The sequence below is a fragment of the Schistocerca americana genome, chromosome 1 (assembly GCF_021461395.2).
Source record: "Schistocerca americana isolate TAMUIC-IGC-003095 chromosome 1, iqSchAmer2.1, whole genome shotgun sequence".
In the NCBI taxonomy this organism is placed as follows: Eukaryota; Metazoa; Arthropoda; class Insecta; order Orthoptera; family Acrididae; genus Schistocerca; species Schistocerca americana.
This window is the reverse complement of record NC_060119.1, coordinates 304060997-304080823: the sequence shown is the minus strand read 5'-3', so window position 1 is coordinate 304080823 and position 19827 is coordinate 304060997. Positions and strand designations below refer to the sequence as shown.

The following is a 19827-nucleotide window of genomic DNA, read 5'->3' as shown; positions in this document are numbered from 1 at the left end:
CACTCGAGTGACCACTTTCCATGTGTCCTTCGACTGCAGCCTCAACTGCCATATACGCGCTCGCGACGCTGGAAGTTTGCCCAAGCCGATTGGACACTTTTTTCGTCTCTAGCGACATTCGATGACCGTCGCTTTCCCAGCGTCGACGATGAGGTCACACATTTTACCGACGTTATTCTCACAGCTGCGGAACGTTCAATACCACGCACCTCCGAATTGCCCCGGCGCCCCCCAGTTCCTTGGTGGAACGAGGCATGCCGTGACGCAATACGTGAGCGGCGACGTGCTCTTCGCATTTTCCGTCACCATCCTACTTTAGCCAACTGTATCCGATATAAGCAGCTCCGTGCGCGATGCCGTCGCGTCATCCGCGATAGCAAGAAGGCAAGCTGGCAATTCTTTATTAGCTCATTTAACACCTTCACTCCCTCCTCGGAAGTTTGGAGTCGGCTTCGACGGTTCTCAGGCGCGCCTAGTTTCTCCCCGGTCTCTGGGCTCACTGTCGCGCATGATACCTTAGTGGACCCCGTCGCAATTTCTAACTCATTGGGTCAGCACTTTGCTGAGATTTCGAGCTCTTCAAATTACCCGCCAGCGTTTCTCCCGAAGAAACGTGCAGCGGAAGTGCGACATCTTGCTTTCTCCTCTCAAAATCGCGAAAGCTACAATACTGTTTTCTCCATGCGCGAACTCCAACATGCACTCTCTTCTTCTCGCTCCTCCGCCCCAGGACCGGATGGTATCCATGTCCAAATGTTGCTGCATTTATCAACCCATAGCCTGCGTTGCCTCCTTCGCCTTTATAATCGAATTTGGACCGACAGTACCTTTCCCAGGCGATGGCGGGAAGCTATTGTCGTTCCCGTTCCGAAACCTGGAAAGGACAAACATCTCCCCTCTAGCTATCGCCCCATTTCTCTCACGAGTAGTGTCTGTAAGGTTTTGGAGCGTATGGTGAATTACCGTTTAGCTTGGTGGCTGGAATCCTGCAGTCTTTTAACACCAGCCCAATGCGGATTCCGACAACATCGTTCTGCCGTTGACCATCTTGTTGCTCTCTCCACTTATATCATGAACAATTTCCTCCGGAAACGCCAAACGGTAGCAATATTTTTTGATCTGGAGAGAGCATACGATACCTGTTGGAGGACAGGCATCCTCCGCACACTGTTCTCTTGGGGCTTTCGAGGCCGGCTGCCCCTTTTTCTTCGCGAATTTATGGCAGAGCGCACATTTAGGGTGCGGGTGAACACTACTCTATCCCGTACTTTCTCCCAAGAAAACGGGGTACCCCAGGGCTCCGTGCTGAGTGTTGTACTGTTTGCCATCGCCATTAATCCAATTATGGATTGTCTCCTTCCTGATGTCTCGGGCTCCCTCTTTGTGGACGATTTTGCGATCTACTACAGCTCTCAACGGACCAGCCTTCTTGAAAGACGTCTTCAAGGATGTCTCGATCGCCTCCACTCGTGGAGCATCGAAACCGGCTTCCGTTTCTCACCCAGTAAGACCGTTTGTGTTAATTTTTGGCGACGTAAGGAGTTTCTTCCGCCCTCCTTACATCTAGGTCCTGTCAACCTTCCGTTTTCCGACGTCGCTAAATTCTTGGGTCTTATGTTTGACAGAAAACTGTGCTGGTCCTCCCACGTTTCCTATCTTTCGGCTCGCTGTCTGCGTTCCCTTAACACCCTCCGTGTCCTGAATGGCACCTCTTGGGGAGCGGACCGAGTGGTCCTTCTCCGCCTCTATCGCGCCTTCGTGCGCTCGAAATTGGATTATGGAAGCATAGTCTACTCCTCTGCTCGGCCGTCTATTCTTCGGCGTCTCGACTCTATCCACCACCGTGGATTACGTTTAGTGTCTGGAGCTTTTTACACCAGCCCTGTGGAAAGCCTTTATGCTGAGACTGCTGAACCTCCGCTATCCAATCGGCGGGCAGTCCTTCTGAGTCGTTATGCTAGCCATTTGTCTTCCATGCCTGCTAATCCAGCCCATGACCTTTTTTTCGACGCCTCCCTTGATGTCGGGTATGCAGGCCGCTCCTCCTCCCTACTACCCCCGGGAGTCCGCTTCTGTCAACTGCTCCATTCTCTCTCCTTCCGCTTTCCTAAAACCTTCTTGACAACTTGGGGTACAGCACCGCCTTGGCTCCGTCCCCGGATCGACTTGCTCAGAGACCTATGTCAATTTCCCAAGGATGGTACCCCTACACTTGTTTACCGTCGGGCATTTGCTGCTCTATGTGCACAAATGACGGAAGCCACATTTATTTACACCGATGGCTCGAAAACATCGTTAGGTGTAGGGAGTGCCTATATTGTTGGCGACACCCCAAATCACTTTCGGCTTCCCGACCAGTGTTCGGTTTATACTGCGGAGCTTTACGCTATTCTCCAGGCTGTCCACTACATCCGCCGCCATCAGCGGATACAGTACGTAATCTGCTCAGATTCTCTCAGCTCTCTCCTAAGTCTCCAAGCTCTTTACACTGTGCACCCTCTGGTCCACCGGATTCAGGACTGTCTGCGCTTGCTCCACCTGGGGGGCGTCTCAGTGGCGTTCCTCTGGCTCCCAGGACACGCTGGTATCTGTGGAAATGAGGCGGCCGATATAGCGGCCAAGGCTGCAGTCTCTCTTCCTCGGCCAGCTATTCAGTCTCTTCCGTTTACCGATCTACGGAGCGGTTTATGTCGCCAAGTTGCTCATTTATGGCATGCGCATTGGTCAACACTTCCCCATAATAAATTGCGGGAAGTGAAAGCCCTTCCTTGCGCATGGACCTCTTCCTCCCGATCGCGTCGTCGGGAGGAGGTAATTTTAGCCAGACTCCGGATAGGGCACTGTCTTTTTAGTCATCGACATCTTTTAAGCGGTGATCCTCCCCCACTCTGTCCCCACTGCTCTCAGCCGTGGACGGTCAGACACCTTTTAATTGAATGCCCCTATTTTAATCCGTTACGCTCCCGTCTACAGCTATCGCCTGATCTATCGTCGATTTTAGCAGATGACACGCGCTCAGCTGACCGCGTTCTACAGTTTATTAGTGACAGTGAAATGACGTCAGTCATTTGAAGCTTTTTTTGGGGGGACAACCAACCCCTTTCTATAGTGGATTTTTAAGCATTCCTTCTGCCTTTAGTTTCTCAAATTTTATGACTTTGTTCCCATTGCTGCTGATTTTAAATTTCGTTTTTTTCCTGTTTTCTACGTCACGGGCTGGGCGCTAATGACCATAGAAGTTTTGCGCCCTAAAACCACAAACAAAAAAAAAAAACAAAAAAAAAATCTTTCGCGCCACGCCGAACACGTTCCTCCCGCACGAAGGAAAAAACTCTGCTTTGTCCACCGTGACTGGACAAACGAACAGTAGGACAGTACCCTATTACAAATGAGTCCTGGTTCACCTTGGAGAGTAATCCTCACTTTGTCACTATGGTGCTCCCGTCGGACTTGTACCGGACGAGGAGCCACAGCGCTGACAATGGACTCATGTTCGTAATATCGGAGATCTGTTTGACCACTCGGATTTGGGGTTTTCATGAGTTCCCAAAATCGATTAAGACGAAAGCTCGGATCGTTGCTTCGAAAGGGGACCACCGAATTCATCTTAGAGTTCGAGGTTGAATTCCAATGACCTCGTTGTCGATGGGGCGTTAAGTCCCCGTATTCCCTCTTCATTGGACACGTTAGCTGTGACGGTATGGTGCAAAGGGTCCAGTATGGTGTTGTCAGCTGGCGAGAATTCTTCCGGGTTGTATGGCTGTGGTCCATGGAACTCTTCTATCCCTGACGTTTCGTCCGAAGCTACGTTGGACGTCTTCGGAGTTGCTCCTGGTTGTGCTGACTCTTGCCGACTGACTCTGCAAGACTCAGCACAAACAGGAGCACCTCAGATGATGTCCAACGTAGCTTCGGACGAAACGTCAGGGTTAGAAGAGTTCCATGGACCACGGCCATACAACCAGGAAGAATTCTCGACAGCTGAAACATCCGGTCGTGAAAGCCTTCGTTGTACGGTGGTGTTATCAGTTATCTGTTCTTGGACTCCTTCAAGCTAAGAGCACCTATTGTACTGTTCGTGTTTCCTAGTAGTGCTGTAAAGCCTACAGTCTAAAGGAATAACAATGTTATGGTAGCTCTGGACATGATTTCCACATCACGGATAACACTGTTCGATCAAATTTGACTTACTTGGTGGACGAGTGACTGCAGCACGGCTACATGAGGCATCTAAAGTGACAATTTCGCTCGTTGCACACTAAAACCTAAGGATACACAGGATGCTCTGAGTAGGCTTGTGCCAATACTACCACAAAGGACTACTCTCTCTTCCAGAGGAGGCCTCGTCCAGCGATGGGGATACCCTCCGAAGCTATTTCAGTTTGCCTCGATAGTGTAGTCATGTCACATGGCATAATACGAGGTGCATTCAAGTTCTAAGGCCTCCGATTTTTTTTCTCCGGACTGGAAAGAGATAGAAACATGCGCATTGTTTTAAAATGAGGCCGCGTTCATTGTCAATGCGTCCCAGCGATGGCAGCACCTTACGGCAGATGGAATTTTACCGCCAGCGGCGAGAATGAGAACTGTTTTAAACAATTAAAATGGCGACGTTTTCCTTACTTGAACAGCGTGCAATCATTCGTTTTCTGAATTTGCGTGGTGTGAAACCAATTGAAATTCATCGACAGTTGAAGGAGACATGTGGTGATGGAGTTATGGATGTGTTGAAAGTGCGTTCGTGGGTGTGACAGTTTAATGAAGGCAGAATATCGTGTGACAACAAACCGAAGCAACCTCAGGCTCGCACAAGCCGGTCTGACGACATGATCGAGAAAGTGGAGAGAATTGTTTTGGGGGATCGCCGAATGACTGTTGAACAGATCGCCTCCAGAGTTGGCATTTCTGTGGGTTCTGTGCACACAATCCTGCATGACGACCTGAAAATGCGAAAAGTGTCGTCCAGGTGGGTGCCACGAATGCTGACGGACGACCACAAGGCTGCCCGTGTGGCATATTGCCAAGCAATGTTGACGCGCAACGACAGCATGAATGGGACTTTCTTTTCGTCGGTTGTGACAATGGATGAGAAGTGGATGCCATTTTTTTCAATCCAGAAACAAAGCGCCAGTCAGCTCAATGGAAGCACACAGATTCACCGCAACGAAAAAAATTCGGGTAACCGCCAGTGCTGAAGAAATGGTGTCCATGTTCTGGGACAGCGAGGGCGTAATCCTTACCCATTGCGTTCCAAAGGGCACTACGGCAACAGGTGCATCCTACGAAAATGTTTTGAAGAACAAATTCCTTGCTGCACTGCAACAAAAACGTCCGGGAAGGGCTGCGTGTGTGCTGTTTCACCAAGACAACGCACCCGCGCATCGAGCTAACGTTACGCAACAGTTTCTTCGTGATAACAACTTTGAAGTGATTCCTCATGCTCCCTACTCATCTTACCTGGCTCCTAGTGACTTTTGGCTTTTTCCAACAATGAAAGACACTCTCCCTGGCCGCACATTCACCAGCCTTGCTGCTATTGCCTCAGCGATTTTCCAGTGGTCAAAACACTCCCAAAGAAGCCTTCGCCGCTGCCATGGAATCATGGCGTCAGCGTTGTGAGAAATGTGTACGTATGCAGGGCGATTACGTCGAGAAGTAACGCCAGTTTCATCGATTTCGGGTGAGTAGTTAATTAGGAAAAAAATCGGAGGCCTTAGAACTTGAATGCACCTCGTATTGCCAGGTCATGTTTCGGGACACAGTGTATAACACGTAATCTAAGCCAACTGCGGTGTTCCAGTTGGTGTCGTGTAGTGATTGCTGTCGTTGTTGTGCTAAAGGAGGCTGAGACTGAATGTGCTGGTGTTGGTCTGTGTTGCAGGGCAAGTCGGTGGTGCGGCCCGTGGCGTGCCGGCCGCTGCCGCTGGCGATGGGAGCTGCCTCGCGCCTCGCCGGCGACCGCTACGGATCGACGCCCGTGCTCGCCAGACCCGGCTCTCAGCTCACCCTCTACGGCAGTCAGTACCCCGCAAATACTGCACTAGCTCTCTCTCTCTCTGTCTCATGCTGCCCCCTGTATGGTAACAAACACAATCCAGGCGTGTTCTCTGGCCGTTACTGCGATTTCTTTTGAGGATGATAACATTGGCAGTAGTTCACGTTGAAAAATTTCTTTTACTGAAAGTTAAACTGTAATGTCGATTGTGTTTTTAATACTAAACTTTGTAACGCTATATTGATGACAAAATCAGCTGTGGGAATGCACAAAGAAATCTAACTGCGAGAATTCTAAGAAAATCGTGCCCGCTCTGAAATTCACTGTTATGCAAAGTCTGACTACGAACTTTGATGAAAAGCTGATTACTTTGAAACTAATGGTGGTCCGTAGTACTATTTGGCTGAACTGGGTCGCTCTGGATAAACTGCTCTCGTGGCTCCAGCGCGTCTCGCTAATACAGTTGCAAAATCTATCTACTGAGGTACGCGAAGGTGCAATGCGTTCCCTAAAATCGCTGCTGCCGTCCTTGGTTCATAATTTTTGATTATGGTTTTAAATAAATCGAAAATTAATCTCGTTTCATTTGACTTAGTAACATTTAGTCAAACTTCAATAACCTTTAAGCTTCCACTGAACTAAAATCCAAGAGTTAATAAAAATTAAACTTCACAAGTATAATCGTTCCTTAAACAAAATCTCAAGTACACTTAAATCCATTTCTCTTAAAATGATCTGTAAGTCCTAACAGAAAAATGAGAAGCAAAAATAATCTTCATGTGGATGTCTGAGGAACCAACAATGATGCATTATCAAACTGCTGCCGCAAATAAAACGGACTTAATCCATTCTTCGCAAAAAGTATAATCGTACCAATGTAAATACTGTTATTTTTCCCTCTACACTAAATCTTCCATCAATCCATAATATAATTCCTAGAAATTTCCGTTGTTTGCTGCTTACCGCTACTAAACCAAAACTCGACTGTTCACACCTAACACCAATGCGTAACTGCCTCTCAGCACCTCTCCCCATCTCTGAGGTCGAGAACTGCCATGCTGCAAAATAGCCTTTTCATGTCTATCGCTGTATTGTGACCGTTCGTCTTTCAGTGCTCAGAAACTGCTTTCGACAAGGATATCCTGTGAACGTTTCCGTAAGTTTCAGGAGCTTCGAAAACATTGTTCCACCATTTTGACTGTCGTCGATGCTGCCGGCCGGTGTGGCCGAGCGGTTCTAGGCGTTACAGTCTGGAACCGCGCGACCGCTACGGTCGCAGGTTCGAATCCTGCCTCGGGCATGGATGTGTCTGATGTTCTTAGGTTAGTTAGGTTTAAGTACTTCTAAGTTCTAATGACTAATGACCTCAGAAGTTAAGTCCCATAGTGCTCAGAGCCATTTTTTTTTTGTCCTCGACGCGAAAACCCTTCTGTGCACGTTCTTCCATTATTAGGTCCCTCCTCACCACACCATTATCCAGCATTTTATAAGCCGCATATCTCATGTTAAATCAGAAAACGAAGACTTCCCTTAAAAGAGATAATTGTGGTCGTAAACTGACGTACACTGAAACGCCAAAGAAACTGGTATAGGTATGTGTATTCGAATACAGAGATAGGTAGACAGGCAGAATACGGTGTTGCGGTCGGCAATGCATATATGAGAAGTGTCTGGCGCAGTTGTTAGATCGGTTGCTGCTGCTACAATGCAGGTTATCAAGATTTAAGTGAGTTCGAACGGGCGATGGGACGCAGCATCTCTGAGGTAGCGATGAAGAGGCGATTTTACCTAACGACCATTTCACGAGTGTACCCTGAATATCAGGAATCCGGTAAACATCAGACCTCCGACTTCGCTGCGGTGGAAAATGATCCAGCAAGAACGGGACCAACGACGACGGAAGGGAATCGTTCAACATGACAGAATTGCAACCCTTCCGCAAACTGTTGCAGATTTCAGTGCTGAGCCATCAAGTGCCAGCATGTGAATCATTCAATGAAATATCATCGATATGGGCTTTCGGAGCACAAGGCCCGCTCGTGTACCCTTGATGACTGCCCAGCAGAAAGCTTTCTGCCTCGCTCCGGCCCGTCACCACCGACATTGGACTGTTGATGACTGGAAACTTGTCACCTGATCGGACGAGTCTCGTTTCAAACTATCGAGAGGATGAACGTGTACGGGTACGGAGAAAAACGTGATGAATCCACGGACACTGTATGTCTACAGAGGACTGTTCAAGCTGGTGGAGGCTCTGTAATGGTGTGGGGCGTGTGCAGTTGGAGTGATATTGGACCCCTGGTACGTCTAGACATCACTCTGACAGGTGACACATACGTAAGCATCCTGTCTGCTAACCTGCATCTATTCATGTCCATTGTGCATTCAGACAAGCTTGGGCAATTCCAGCAGTACAATGCGACACCCCACACGCCCAGAATTGCTCAGAGTTGCTCCAGGAACACTCTTGAGTTTAAGCAGTTCGGCTGGCCAGCAGACTCCCTAGATATGGACACTGGACATTACTGAGCATATCTGGGATGCCTTGCAGCGTGCTGTTCAGAAGAGATCTCCACGTACTGCTACGGATTTATGGACAGCTCTGCAGGATTCGTGGTTTCAATTCCCCCAACACTGCTTCAGGCATTAGTCGAGTCCATGCCACGTCATGTTGCGGCACTTCTGCGTGCTCGCGGGGGCTATACACGATTTTAGGCACGTATAACAAACAATGACTTCATGATGCAATCAGAAATAGACTATGGTTTTGTTGCCGCTATGTTTACAAATGGGTGAACTTATTGTATGGCACTTATGACCTACCAACTGCACCACCAACTACCGCTGCTTCCTTGTATTACAAAACGGCAGAAGCAAAATTGTAATCCCAATACATCAATTCACGATGTACAGAGTTTTGCGTTCGTTCAGTGATGCTGCGTTCTTACAATGTAAAGGCTCATTTCTGAGTGGTGACATGTATATATGTGGGAGGATTTTAAAGTTTAACATGTGTCGAAGTAAACTCTTTTGAAGCATCACTAAATAACAGCTTTAAAGCCGAAATTGCGATTCTCTACATTAAACGGCGACTATGACGTTCTTTCAAAAATTCTATTTTTGTGTGAACCCAATACAAGAAAGTTAATAAATATAAAATTTGCGTACAAGAAAAGTGAAGCACCCACAAAACACTGGCGGATGCCAATATAACTTTGTCAGTGTAACGTAAACACCATCGCGTGGTATGTAAATGATTAAGTTGCCGTTCTCTGAGATGGGATAAGTGGTTTTCGTGTGTAGTGTTGTTACCAGGCCTAGTAGAGTGTGTAAGGTATATGAACAGCATCACAGACGTCGAGTGATCTCTGTTGAGGTCTGAAGATGACGCGTACTGCTGTGAGCCACATCATCAGCACCTGACAATTTTAAAGGGGCCTCAGTGTGGGTCTCCATTTGGCCGGCTGGTGGAACCGAGCGATATATAGATTTACGGAGCATTGGGATGTTATAGTGGCCGGTGAAGATGAACTGCGTGGGAAAGTGAGGCCAGGCATACTCCTCATCAAGGTTCTGGTGAACCACATCGACAACCCCGAAACAGGATCGCCGTATTGAGCACCAAGCATATCGTAACCCCTTCATATCTGCCATCCGAGAACTCCCAGCAACTTCCTACACCATTCCACACCGTTGGATGCTGATTGGCAGCAGCCGGGCTAGGGAAGGTTGTCGTTAACACAACACAAGCGGCTGGGTTTGGAGTGGTGCCGTCACCACGAATCATGGATTGCTGATGAATTGTCTTCAGCGAAGAAACTCGGTTCTGCACCACACCGGACTATCATCATCGGCGATTATGGCGTATACATTGGGTGAGGTCCCACTCATCCCTTGTCTTGTAGAGGTACGGCAGTGTTACTCATGGTGTGCGGAGTTCATTGCTGGTAGTGATTGAGGTAACTGTGATGGGGTAGTGATACGTCACGGACATCCTGCATTGTCTTGTTGCATGTCATCCGAAAACATCGTGGTGCCATTTTCCAACAGGACGATGCGTGTCTACACGCAGCTCCTGTCTTTGTCTTTCTGAACTATCTGCGTGATGTTAAGGTACTCCCATGGCTAGCGAGATCCCCAGGCTTGTCTTCGATAAAACACGCGTGGGACCAATTTACAGGTTGTGTCTCTTCGAATAAAATCTCGAGTTGTCGATAGCTCTCTCCACCACTGCTGTCAACAGGAATTAAATCACTGACTGCCGGTGTTAGAACGGTGATCTGCTTTCATAGATGCAATGGCAGCGTCTAGATGCTTCCAGAGAGCCATAGTGACATATGTGCGGAAGGGAAGTTGACGCACGTCACAGCAGAAGGCTCAGAGGACACACGTGTGGCACCAGTTCAGATGTCAACACCGTCCCAGTGCCAGTTGTAAGTAGGCTGTTTAGGTTTTTATGTTGGTTACGCCACGTAGCGCTCTGTATGAAAATCACGGACTATGCTGTGTGTAGTCTGTGGCTGGTTGACATTGTTGCAATATTCGCTATTGTAGTGTTAGGCAGTTGGATGTGAACAGCGCGTGGCGTTGCGCAGTTGGTGAGCCGCCAGCAGTAGTGGATGTGGGGAGAGAGAAGCCAGAGTTTTGAGATGTTAATATGAGCGGACGATCTGGACGTATGTCCGTCAGAAAAAGGAAACTTCTAAAGATGGATGTCATGAATTTATAGATATTTACATATGATTTTTGAATATTATTAAGGTAAATACATTGTTTGTTCTCTATCAAAATCTTTCATTTGCTAACTATGCCTATCAGTAGTTAGTGCCTTCAGTAGTTAGAATCTTTTATTTAGAAGGCAGTATTGGCGCTCGCTGTATTGCAGTAGTTCGAGTAACGAAGATTTTTGTGAGGTAAGTGATTCATGAAAGGTAGAGGTTATTGTTAGTCAGGGCCATTCTTTTGTAGGGATTATTGAAAGTCAAATTGCGTTCCGCTAAAATACTGTGTGTCGGTTTAGTGATGATCAGAATAAGTAAAGAGAGAAATGTCTGAGTATGTTCAGTTTTGCTGAGCTGTTTGAAAATCAAATAACGTAAGAGGTTTACCAGCACCGTCATTCTTAATTTTTCTAAGGGAATGTTTCACAGTGATCAGGATGTCGGGGGCCAGTTACAACTACTGCGGACCAGCTTCCTTCAGGAAATTATACAGCGCCTATGACACCCAACCTAACCGGACAGTGCATAAATTCAGGTCAGGTAGGGTGCTAGATCTTGCTGATATGTGAGCTCATACTGTCAAGTTCCTTGTAAATTTGACTCGATGTTGTAATCACTGCAAAGGTAAGACATACTCTCTCAACCCATGATGTTTCATTTCTTTTCCTCCCCTTCTGGGTGCTTCACTGTTTTGTCGGGCAACGTCACAGGCTTTCGAACTCTTAGCAAATGGGAGAGTACAGCACTAGAAAATTATATGACAAAACATAATTTCTGAGAACAACTATATGCACGTTGTTAATGCTGTACATAGTAGCTTGACAAAGTGCAATTGAACTTAATAGAAAGCTATATAACTCAATAAATTTCATATTGTCAATATTGGAATTCAAAAGACCTCAACTTGACGCTCTTAGATGGTCAAGTGAACCGTCTAGTTCTCATAACAAGAGCGCAGATAAGCTTACAGGGCGTAAAATTAGTGTACCTCTTAAAAAATCACGCCCTCTTTGGAGTGACGTAGATGGTACGAAGATGGTGGTACCAGGCGGTCATGCGACCCTCCATCATTGACGCAATTCATGGAAATCATGTGAGAGGTGACAGCCTTTTAAATGGAAGCCGCGCGGTAGGCTAAGTCGATGTGGTCACAGGACAAATCGCTAAATCTGAGTTATTTGGACGTATCCATGACGACACTATGACTGAAGTTACCCGATTTGTTGGCATTTCAAAACGGAATGTACAATTGTCTACAACGAGTAGTTTAGCACTCGAACCATTTAAAGCGATGCAGGAACAGTGATCGAAAGAAAAGAAATTAAAAAAGACAGATACTGGAGACCAGGGTCACGCAATGCCAATACCAAACTATTTCAATCTCGATGTAAATTGCTGCTGTCAGTTAATGGAAGCCGATCTTAATTTTGCGAGCAAATATTCCGAAGGGGAGTGCGTGCAATGGATACTATGAATAGATTACCCTGCCAAACACCACCTCTGACAGAGCTAAGAAAAGCTTCAAGGGGCTTCAGTGGGCAAATTACACATAAACTGGACGGTGGCTGCCTGGAGGATGATCCGAAGAGTCACGCTTCCGTCTCTTTGCGACTGACTCTAGGCGTCCAGTGTACTGTGGGCCTGAAGATGCGTTTAATCCACAGTTTCGCGAGAGTCCAGTTCAGGTCATAGGCTGCTTGTTGATGGTTTGGAAGTGTTTTCACTCTGTGACATGGGAACAATCAGCCGGGTTAACCTGGGCACGAACTAGGACGCTTATTTCAACATTTTCGGCGACAGTGTTGCCCTTTCTTCTACATCTTCGTTATATTCTTTGCGCACACCTGTTTTCAAAGAAGACATGACTCTTGTTCACAGGGCTGCATGAATAATGTTTCTAATGCCTGAATAAAAAACGTTCAAGTCAATAAAAGCAAACACATGTCTGTAGACCGGCTTCGCGTCGATTTGCTAAAATCGTTTCAAAGCTGAAAGCGGTCTCCCTAAATCCGTTTTGTTCTTCTCCCAGGCATATATCTGCTTCTGCTCTCAAGCGATTATTTGATAGTTCCGAGTAAATTTTGTAGACTGAATTTACGACTATTATACTGCCGTAGTTTGTGTTGACAAAGTGTTCCGATACTTTGCTACAGCAGTAAATTATAGAGCGTGGGAAAAATGAACACAAATCTTTCTGTACGAACTCTGATTCCTCTCGTTTAATTACGATGGTCATTTCTCCCGATGTAGGTTAGCGACAGTAAAATACTTCCACCTTCACAGGCTATAGTTGGTGACTGCAGTTTCGTGAAAAGATCGCGCTGCAACGAAAAATCCGTTTGTTTTAATAAATGCCACCCCAACTCGCTTACACATCCGTGACCTCTCTCCCCTATTTCCCGAAAATACAAAACAAGCAGACCTTCTTTGGACTTGCTCGATGTCCGCTGTCAATCCTGGGATTCTTTTTATGGAATATATTCCATTTTACTGTTAATGTTAAAACTGATCTGAATATATGCTTATTTCCTCTGTGAATTCTTAAATTCTCTATTTGATTCCTCGTTTTTGAGTTAACAATAAAGTAATCTACTGGCTTTATAGATTTTTAAGCCTCCAGCCGACCATGTATATTTCCGTATATTCTTTTTCCTGATGAATGAGTTGTTTATTTCTAACGGATTACATGTCCCAAACTGCCTTACATCTCGCCCACTATCAGTTTCTTGTTCTCCAAAAGCGCGAACTACTTGGTTACCAATCCTTGCATTTAGATCTCCACGTATTAACATGATCTTCATTATTTATTTTGTCTATTTTTCCATGGTATCATACTATTTTTATCTTCTTTCCTTCCTTCTGCTGGGGTACAAACAGCTACTAAAGTGAGATATCCTCTATTTTAAATTTCTGTCAATTCTTTCATTTACATGGTCTAACGTACTATCTTGTTTTTCATTTATTTTTCATTAAAACTGCTACACCTCAGCAGGCTCTCCATGACCACTACGTATCCTCTTATGTTATGGTTCTACCGTATTGGTTAATATATAACATTTCAGTTACGACCTGTATTTTCGCTTCTTTCAATATTTTGTTCAGTTCTACGCCTTTATTCCCCAGATATCGCACACTCCAGGTTTCTCGATACAGAATTCAAATTTGTACTTAATTTCACGCTTAGCCCGTTTTCCCATGATCCACCAGATTCATTTTCTTTCTTATTGTGAAGAGTACTACATTTCTACAAAGAAACTGGCACCGGCCTGTAGCCACGATGTCCAATGCAGTAGCTGCCTCCTCATAGCCTTCAGATCTTGTTATCGCTAACAGGGGTCTTCATCCTGTCACCCTGGGCTATGCACTCCATGTTTATGTCCCCTGGGGAAGAGTTTGTTCCAGTATTATTAAGCCCCCGCTGCAATGTGTTGCATATAAACAGACGAAAATACCCATTTTGAGTACATTGAAAAGAGATCACATCCATTAAATACACACGAGTATGCCTACAGGGCCAGCTATAGAAAAGGAAGCCTGCAGACAAACCGATTGGAAGACGTCCACCTATGATGATGGTTTTTTTTCTTCACAGTCTGAGTCCTTTGTCAAGTAGGAACGAGAGAGGAAACAAAATCCAATAAGGTACATCGCGTTTTTTTACAGATTGGTGAAAGCGTCACGAAGCCGCTCTCCCAACTCAGATAGTTAACACTACATCTGCATGATTACTTCGCAATGCACACTTAAGTGCCTGGCCGAGGATTCTTCGAACCACCCTCCGCAGTCTAACAGCGCGTGGGAAAAATGAACACTTAACTCTTGCTGTGCGAACTCTGATTTCTCTCGTTTTATTACGATGGTCATTTCTCCCTATGTAGATTGACGACGATAAAATGCTTTCACGTTCAGAGGCGATAGTCGGTGACTGCAGTTTCGTGAAAAGATCCCGCTGCAACGAAAAATCAGAATGTTTTAATAAATGCCACCCAAACTCGCTTATCACATCCGTGGAACTATCTCCCCTATTTCCCGAAAATACAAAACGAGCAGACCTTCTTTGGACTTACTCGATGTCCCCTGTCAATCGGATTTGGTAAGGAAACCATACTCCACAGCACTACTGTAGCAGAGGACGGACAACCGTATTAGGCAGTCTCTATAGTAGACCTCTTGCTTTTTCAAAGTGTTCTGCCAATAAAACTCAGTACTCGGTTTCCTTTTCCACCAGCATTATCTGTGTGATAGATCCAACTTAAATTGTTCGTAATTGTAATTCCTAGTTATTTATTTGAATTGACAGTTTTTGAGTTATCATGGTTTATCGTGTAACCGAAATTCATCGCATTTCTTTTCGTGCTCATCTTGATAGCCTCACTCTTTCCCTTATTCAGAGACAATCTTCGTTTATCTCACCGCACAGATGTTTTGCGTAAATCATTTTGCAAATGGTTTTGATCTTCTGATAAGTGCACTATACTATAAATTACAGCACCATCTACAATCAATCTGAGGGCTGTACAGATTGTCTCCTAAATCGTTTATTTAGATGAGGAAGAGCAGAGGGTCTATAACATTTCTTTGGAGAACCCCAGATATCGCTTTTGTTTTGATCCATTCTGTGACCTTTATGATAAAGAAAAGCACGAATCTAGTCGCACAGCTGAAACGATACGCCATAGGCACTCAATTTGCTTAGAAGTCTCTTGTGAGTACTCGCGTGAAAAGCCTTCTGGAAATCTAGAGATACGGAATCAGTTTGGGATCGCCTGCCTATAGTATTCATTTTTGCGTGTGAATAAGCAGCTAGTTGCTTCACAAGAATGAAATTTTATGTATCCGTGTTGACTGTGTGTAAATGGACGGATTTCTTAAAGTTAATTCATAACGTTCGAATACAGCATGTGTTCCATAATCCTACTGCAAATAGACGTCAGTGTTGTGGGTCCCTAAGTCGCCGGTTTATTCCTACTTCCGCGCTAGAGTGTTGGGTGACCTGTGCAACTTCCCACTCTTTCACTACGCAACTCAAGTGTCGTTACATTTCATTGCTAAGTATAGGGCTACTCCATCAGCGTACTCTGAAAGAAGCGTGATAGGTATACTATCTGGACCGTAAGACTTGTCCCTGTTAAGCGATTCAACATGCTTCGCTACACCGAAGATACCTACTTCTTAGTCATCGGAGTTGTTCTTGATTTGAATTGTAGAATATTCACTTCGCCTTCTTCGGTGAAGGCGTTTTGGAAAACTAAATTTAAGAACCCCGCTTTAGCGACGCTGCCATCGGTAATACAATGTCATGTTTCTCTTGCTCAGTGTCACTCTTGGCTGAATTTGCCTCAATTTTCCGTTTTTGCAAAAACTTGTAACATCCGTCATTTCTGTAAAGGAGGGGGAAAAATTCAGTATAGTATAAAATGTATTACCCGACAAAGCCAAATGTTGCCCTGGCCAATGGGGAAACGGCATTCATGTTAAAAGACATAACTTTGTTCCAGCATGTTGAGCAATTAATTGTTTAGTATTATCTGTGTATATTTCAACAGAGTACTGGAGTATAGATCTCTACGTTCTGTTTGCTGGGATGTGGTTACGTGAATATGACAACAGAGCCGGTTGCGCTCAAGCAACACTTAACTTTGCCGAGCAGTAAATCATCGACTATATCACAGAACAGTAAATTTCTTGTAAGGAATTTCGTTAAGAATACTGGTAGCCATTCAGTGAACATCTAGTCAGATACAGCGCGTGTGGAGTACTGTAGAGTGAACCTGATCAGTACTGTCATTTGAGAATATCTGGAAAGCACACATTTTAATATATCCTTCGTCACCTGAAACCAAACCGAGAATATAGGAAGATGAGTGTCCGGCGTTCGTGTATGTGTATGCATTCTCCCCTCTTTCCAGTGTCTGAACTACATAGAAGTGGGATTAGTTGACGACTTGTGAGAAACTGTTGAATTGTAAACACTGACTCAGCCCTGAAAAATCTTCTTTCAGAATTTAGTCTACTGAAGGGCACGAGATTAACATTTCGAGTCTAAATATCTAGTCTTGGATGAAATGCTCCCGTGTTGTTAAATAAACGTAACAAATCCTTACCAGGTTGGATCAATAGAAGAGATAGAGAAGACTCAACGAAGAGCGGCGCGCTTTGCCACGGAATCGTTTCTCGGCGCAAGTGCGAAACAGTGATGCCCAACAAAATCCAGTGGCAGACGCTACAAGAAAGATGATGGGCAGATTTACTATTAGATTTCCGAGTGAGTACATTCCCGGAAGAGTCGGACAATATAAAACCTTTCTCTAACATACCTCTCGCGAAGTGACCGCAACGAGAAAATTCGAGAAATTAGAGCTAATACAGAGGCTTACCGACAATCATTTTTCGCGCGCACCATTTGCGAAATGAACAGGGAAGGGGGATGAGTTAGTGGTACAAAAAGTTGGCCTACACCGTTCGTCAGCTTGCAAAGTGTAGATGTTGAAATTAACTCACCGAGCTTTCTCAAGCAGATTACACAACACTAAGAAAATGCGTGAGGTACTATTAAATGTCTTTGGCACAGTGATAACGATTTCTTGATGAAAAAACCGAACTGCATTGAAAGCGATCGACAGAGCATAAAGGAGCGCACACCGCACACGGTAACGCTCGTGGCATTCTCCGAAACCAAACAGTGCTTCGGGAAATACGGCGTTTAGCAACCGTTGATTTCACAAAAGTTGGAAAACGCTTACTAGGCGTCTAAACAATACGAGTACTTGGAAACAGGCAATAAAGGAAGTCGGCACGGTACAGCAGAGCGTTTTGTTTTCCGCCTTTAATCCACGGTACAACAGCGAGCTCGTTAATATGGAAGGCAGACACTTTGTCCCCTGGGTACCGTACAATAGCTACGGCCACCCATCCATTGCCCGCTCTATTCTGATCATTATTTTGTAGAGTGGAATTAAACACTCCTCCGCAAAATACGGAAGAGCCATGCAAAAACACCTGCCCATTAACATTATGAACATTGTCAATGTTGTCTACAGCTTTATAAACTGTGTGGTGTGAACGCCTGCTCCTGCTGTAGTAACGTGGCATCTGCTGCTCGTCCACAATCGAATGGCAGGTGTCACATTTTCTACAGCGAAGAGCCGGCCGAAGTGGCCGTGCGGTTAAAGGCGCTGCAGTCTGGAACCGCAAGACCGCTACGGTCGCAGGTTCGAATCCTGCCTCGGGCATGGATGTTTGTGATGTCCTTAGGCTAGTTAGGTTTAGCTAGTTCTAAGTTCTAGGGGACTAATGACCTCAGCAGTTGAGTCCCATAGTGCTCAGAGCCGTTTTTTCTACAGCGAAGCTAGTAACTGTCATGGTACTATCTTACTGTGGTCAGTCACGTAATGTTACAAATTAAACGAGAATTATTTGTAGAATTGTACGAGAAATCTCTGGTTAACAAGGACTCTGTACTCCAGTGGTAAGTGCCTCTCTTGTCTAACCCCCCCCCCCCCCCCCCCTACCCTGCGGTCGCTTAACAGCGCAGGCGGCAGTGACGCAGGTGGCTGCGAGGGTCCAGAGGCGGCGGCCGCCCTTAGCGGTGCGCGCTGCCGGAGACCTTGCCTCTCGTGGCCGCGGCTGAGTGCCAGTTTTTGCGCGCGCACCGGCGCCCGCAAGGCCGGACGTGGCGGCCATCTGAATACAAAGAGGCCGCGGAAACCGCAGAGCACTATTGTACCGCCGCTAACTGGTCAGCCCGCTGCTGTCGCACCTTTTCACTCCAATCACTGCTCCGGAACACCACGCCATCAGCCGAGACGACCTCTGGCTCAGACAGGAACATTTAGTACAATCACATCTACATCTACATGGTTACTCTGCAATTCACGCTTAAGTGCCTGGCTTGAGGGTTCATCGAACCATTTTCATACTACTTCTCTACCATTCCACTTTCGAATGGCGCGTGGGAGAAAGGAACACCTAAATCTTTCCGTTTGAGCTCTGATTTCTCTTATTTTATTATTATGATCATTTCTCCCTACGTATATTTACATCTACATTTATACTCCGCAAGCCACCCAACGGTATGTGGCGGAGGGCCACTGTCATTACCTCCCTTTCCTGTTCCAGTCGCGTATGGTTCGCGGGAAGAACGACTGCCGGAAAGCTTCCGAGCGCGCTCGAATCTCTCTAATTTTACATTCGTGATCTCCTCGGGAGGTATAAATAGGGGGAAGCAATATATTAGATACCTCATCCAGAAACGCACCCCCTCGAAACCTGGACAGCAAGCTAGACCGCGATGCAGAGCGCCTCTCTTGCAGAGTCTGCCACTTGAGTTTGCTAAACATCTCCGTAACGCTATCACGCTTACCAGATAACCCTGTCACGAAACGCGCCGCTCTTCTTTGGGTCTTCTCTATCTCCTCTGTCAACCCGACCTGGTACGGATCCCACACTGATGAGCAATACTCAAGTATAGGTCGAACGAGTGTTTTGTAAGCCACCTCCTTTGCTGATGGACTACATTTTCTAAGCACTCTCCCAATGAATCTCAACCTGGCACACGCCTTACCAACAATTAATTTTATATGCTCATTCCACTTCAAATCGTTCCGCACGCATACTCCCAGATATTTTACAGAAGTAACTGCTACCAGTGTTTGTTCTGCTATCATATAATCATACAATAAAGGATCCTTCTTTCTATGTATTCGCAATACATTACATTTGTCTATGTTAAGGGACAGTTGCCACTCCCTGCACCAAGTGCCTATCCGCTGCAGATCTTCCTGCATTTCGCTACAATTTTCTAATGCTGCAACTTCTCTGTATACTACAGCATCATCCGCGAAAAGCCGCATGGAACTTCCGACACTATCTACTAGGTCATTTATATATATTGAGAAAAGCAATGGTCCCATAACACTCCCCTGTGGCACGCCAGAGGTTACTTGAACGTCTGTAGACGTCTCTCCATTGATAACAACATGCTGTGTTCTGTTTGCTAAAAACTCTTCAATCCAGCCACCCAGCTGGTCTGATATTCCGTAGGCTCTTACTTCATCAGGCGACAGTGCGGAACTGTATCGAACGCTATCCGGAAGTCAAGGAAAATGGCAT

The 19827-nt window shown here is 45.8% G+C and overlaps 1 protein-coding gene across 1 annotated transcript in view; it reads left to right on the top strand.

Annotated features, from left to right (window-relative positions):
* Positions 1 to 19827, top strand: part of LOC124545366 (leucine zipper putative tumor suppressor 2) — a 421767-nt gene that overhangs the window by 341235 nt on the left and 60705 nt on the right. Inside the window, exon 2 of the mRNA XM_047124312.1 lies at positions 5882 to 6017. Within this exon, the coding sequence (XP_046980268.1) occupies positions 5882 to 6017 (136 nt within the window). The remainder of the gene's footprint in view (positions 1 to 5881; positions 6018 to 19827) is intronic.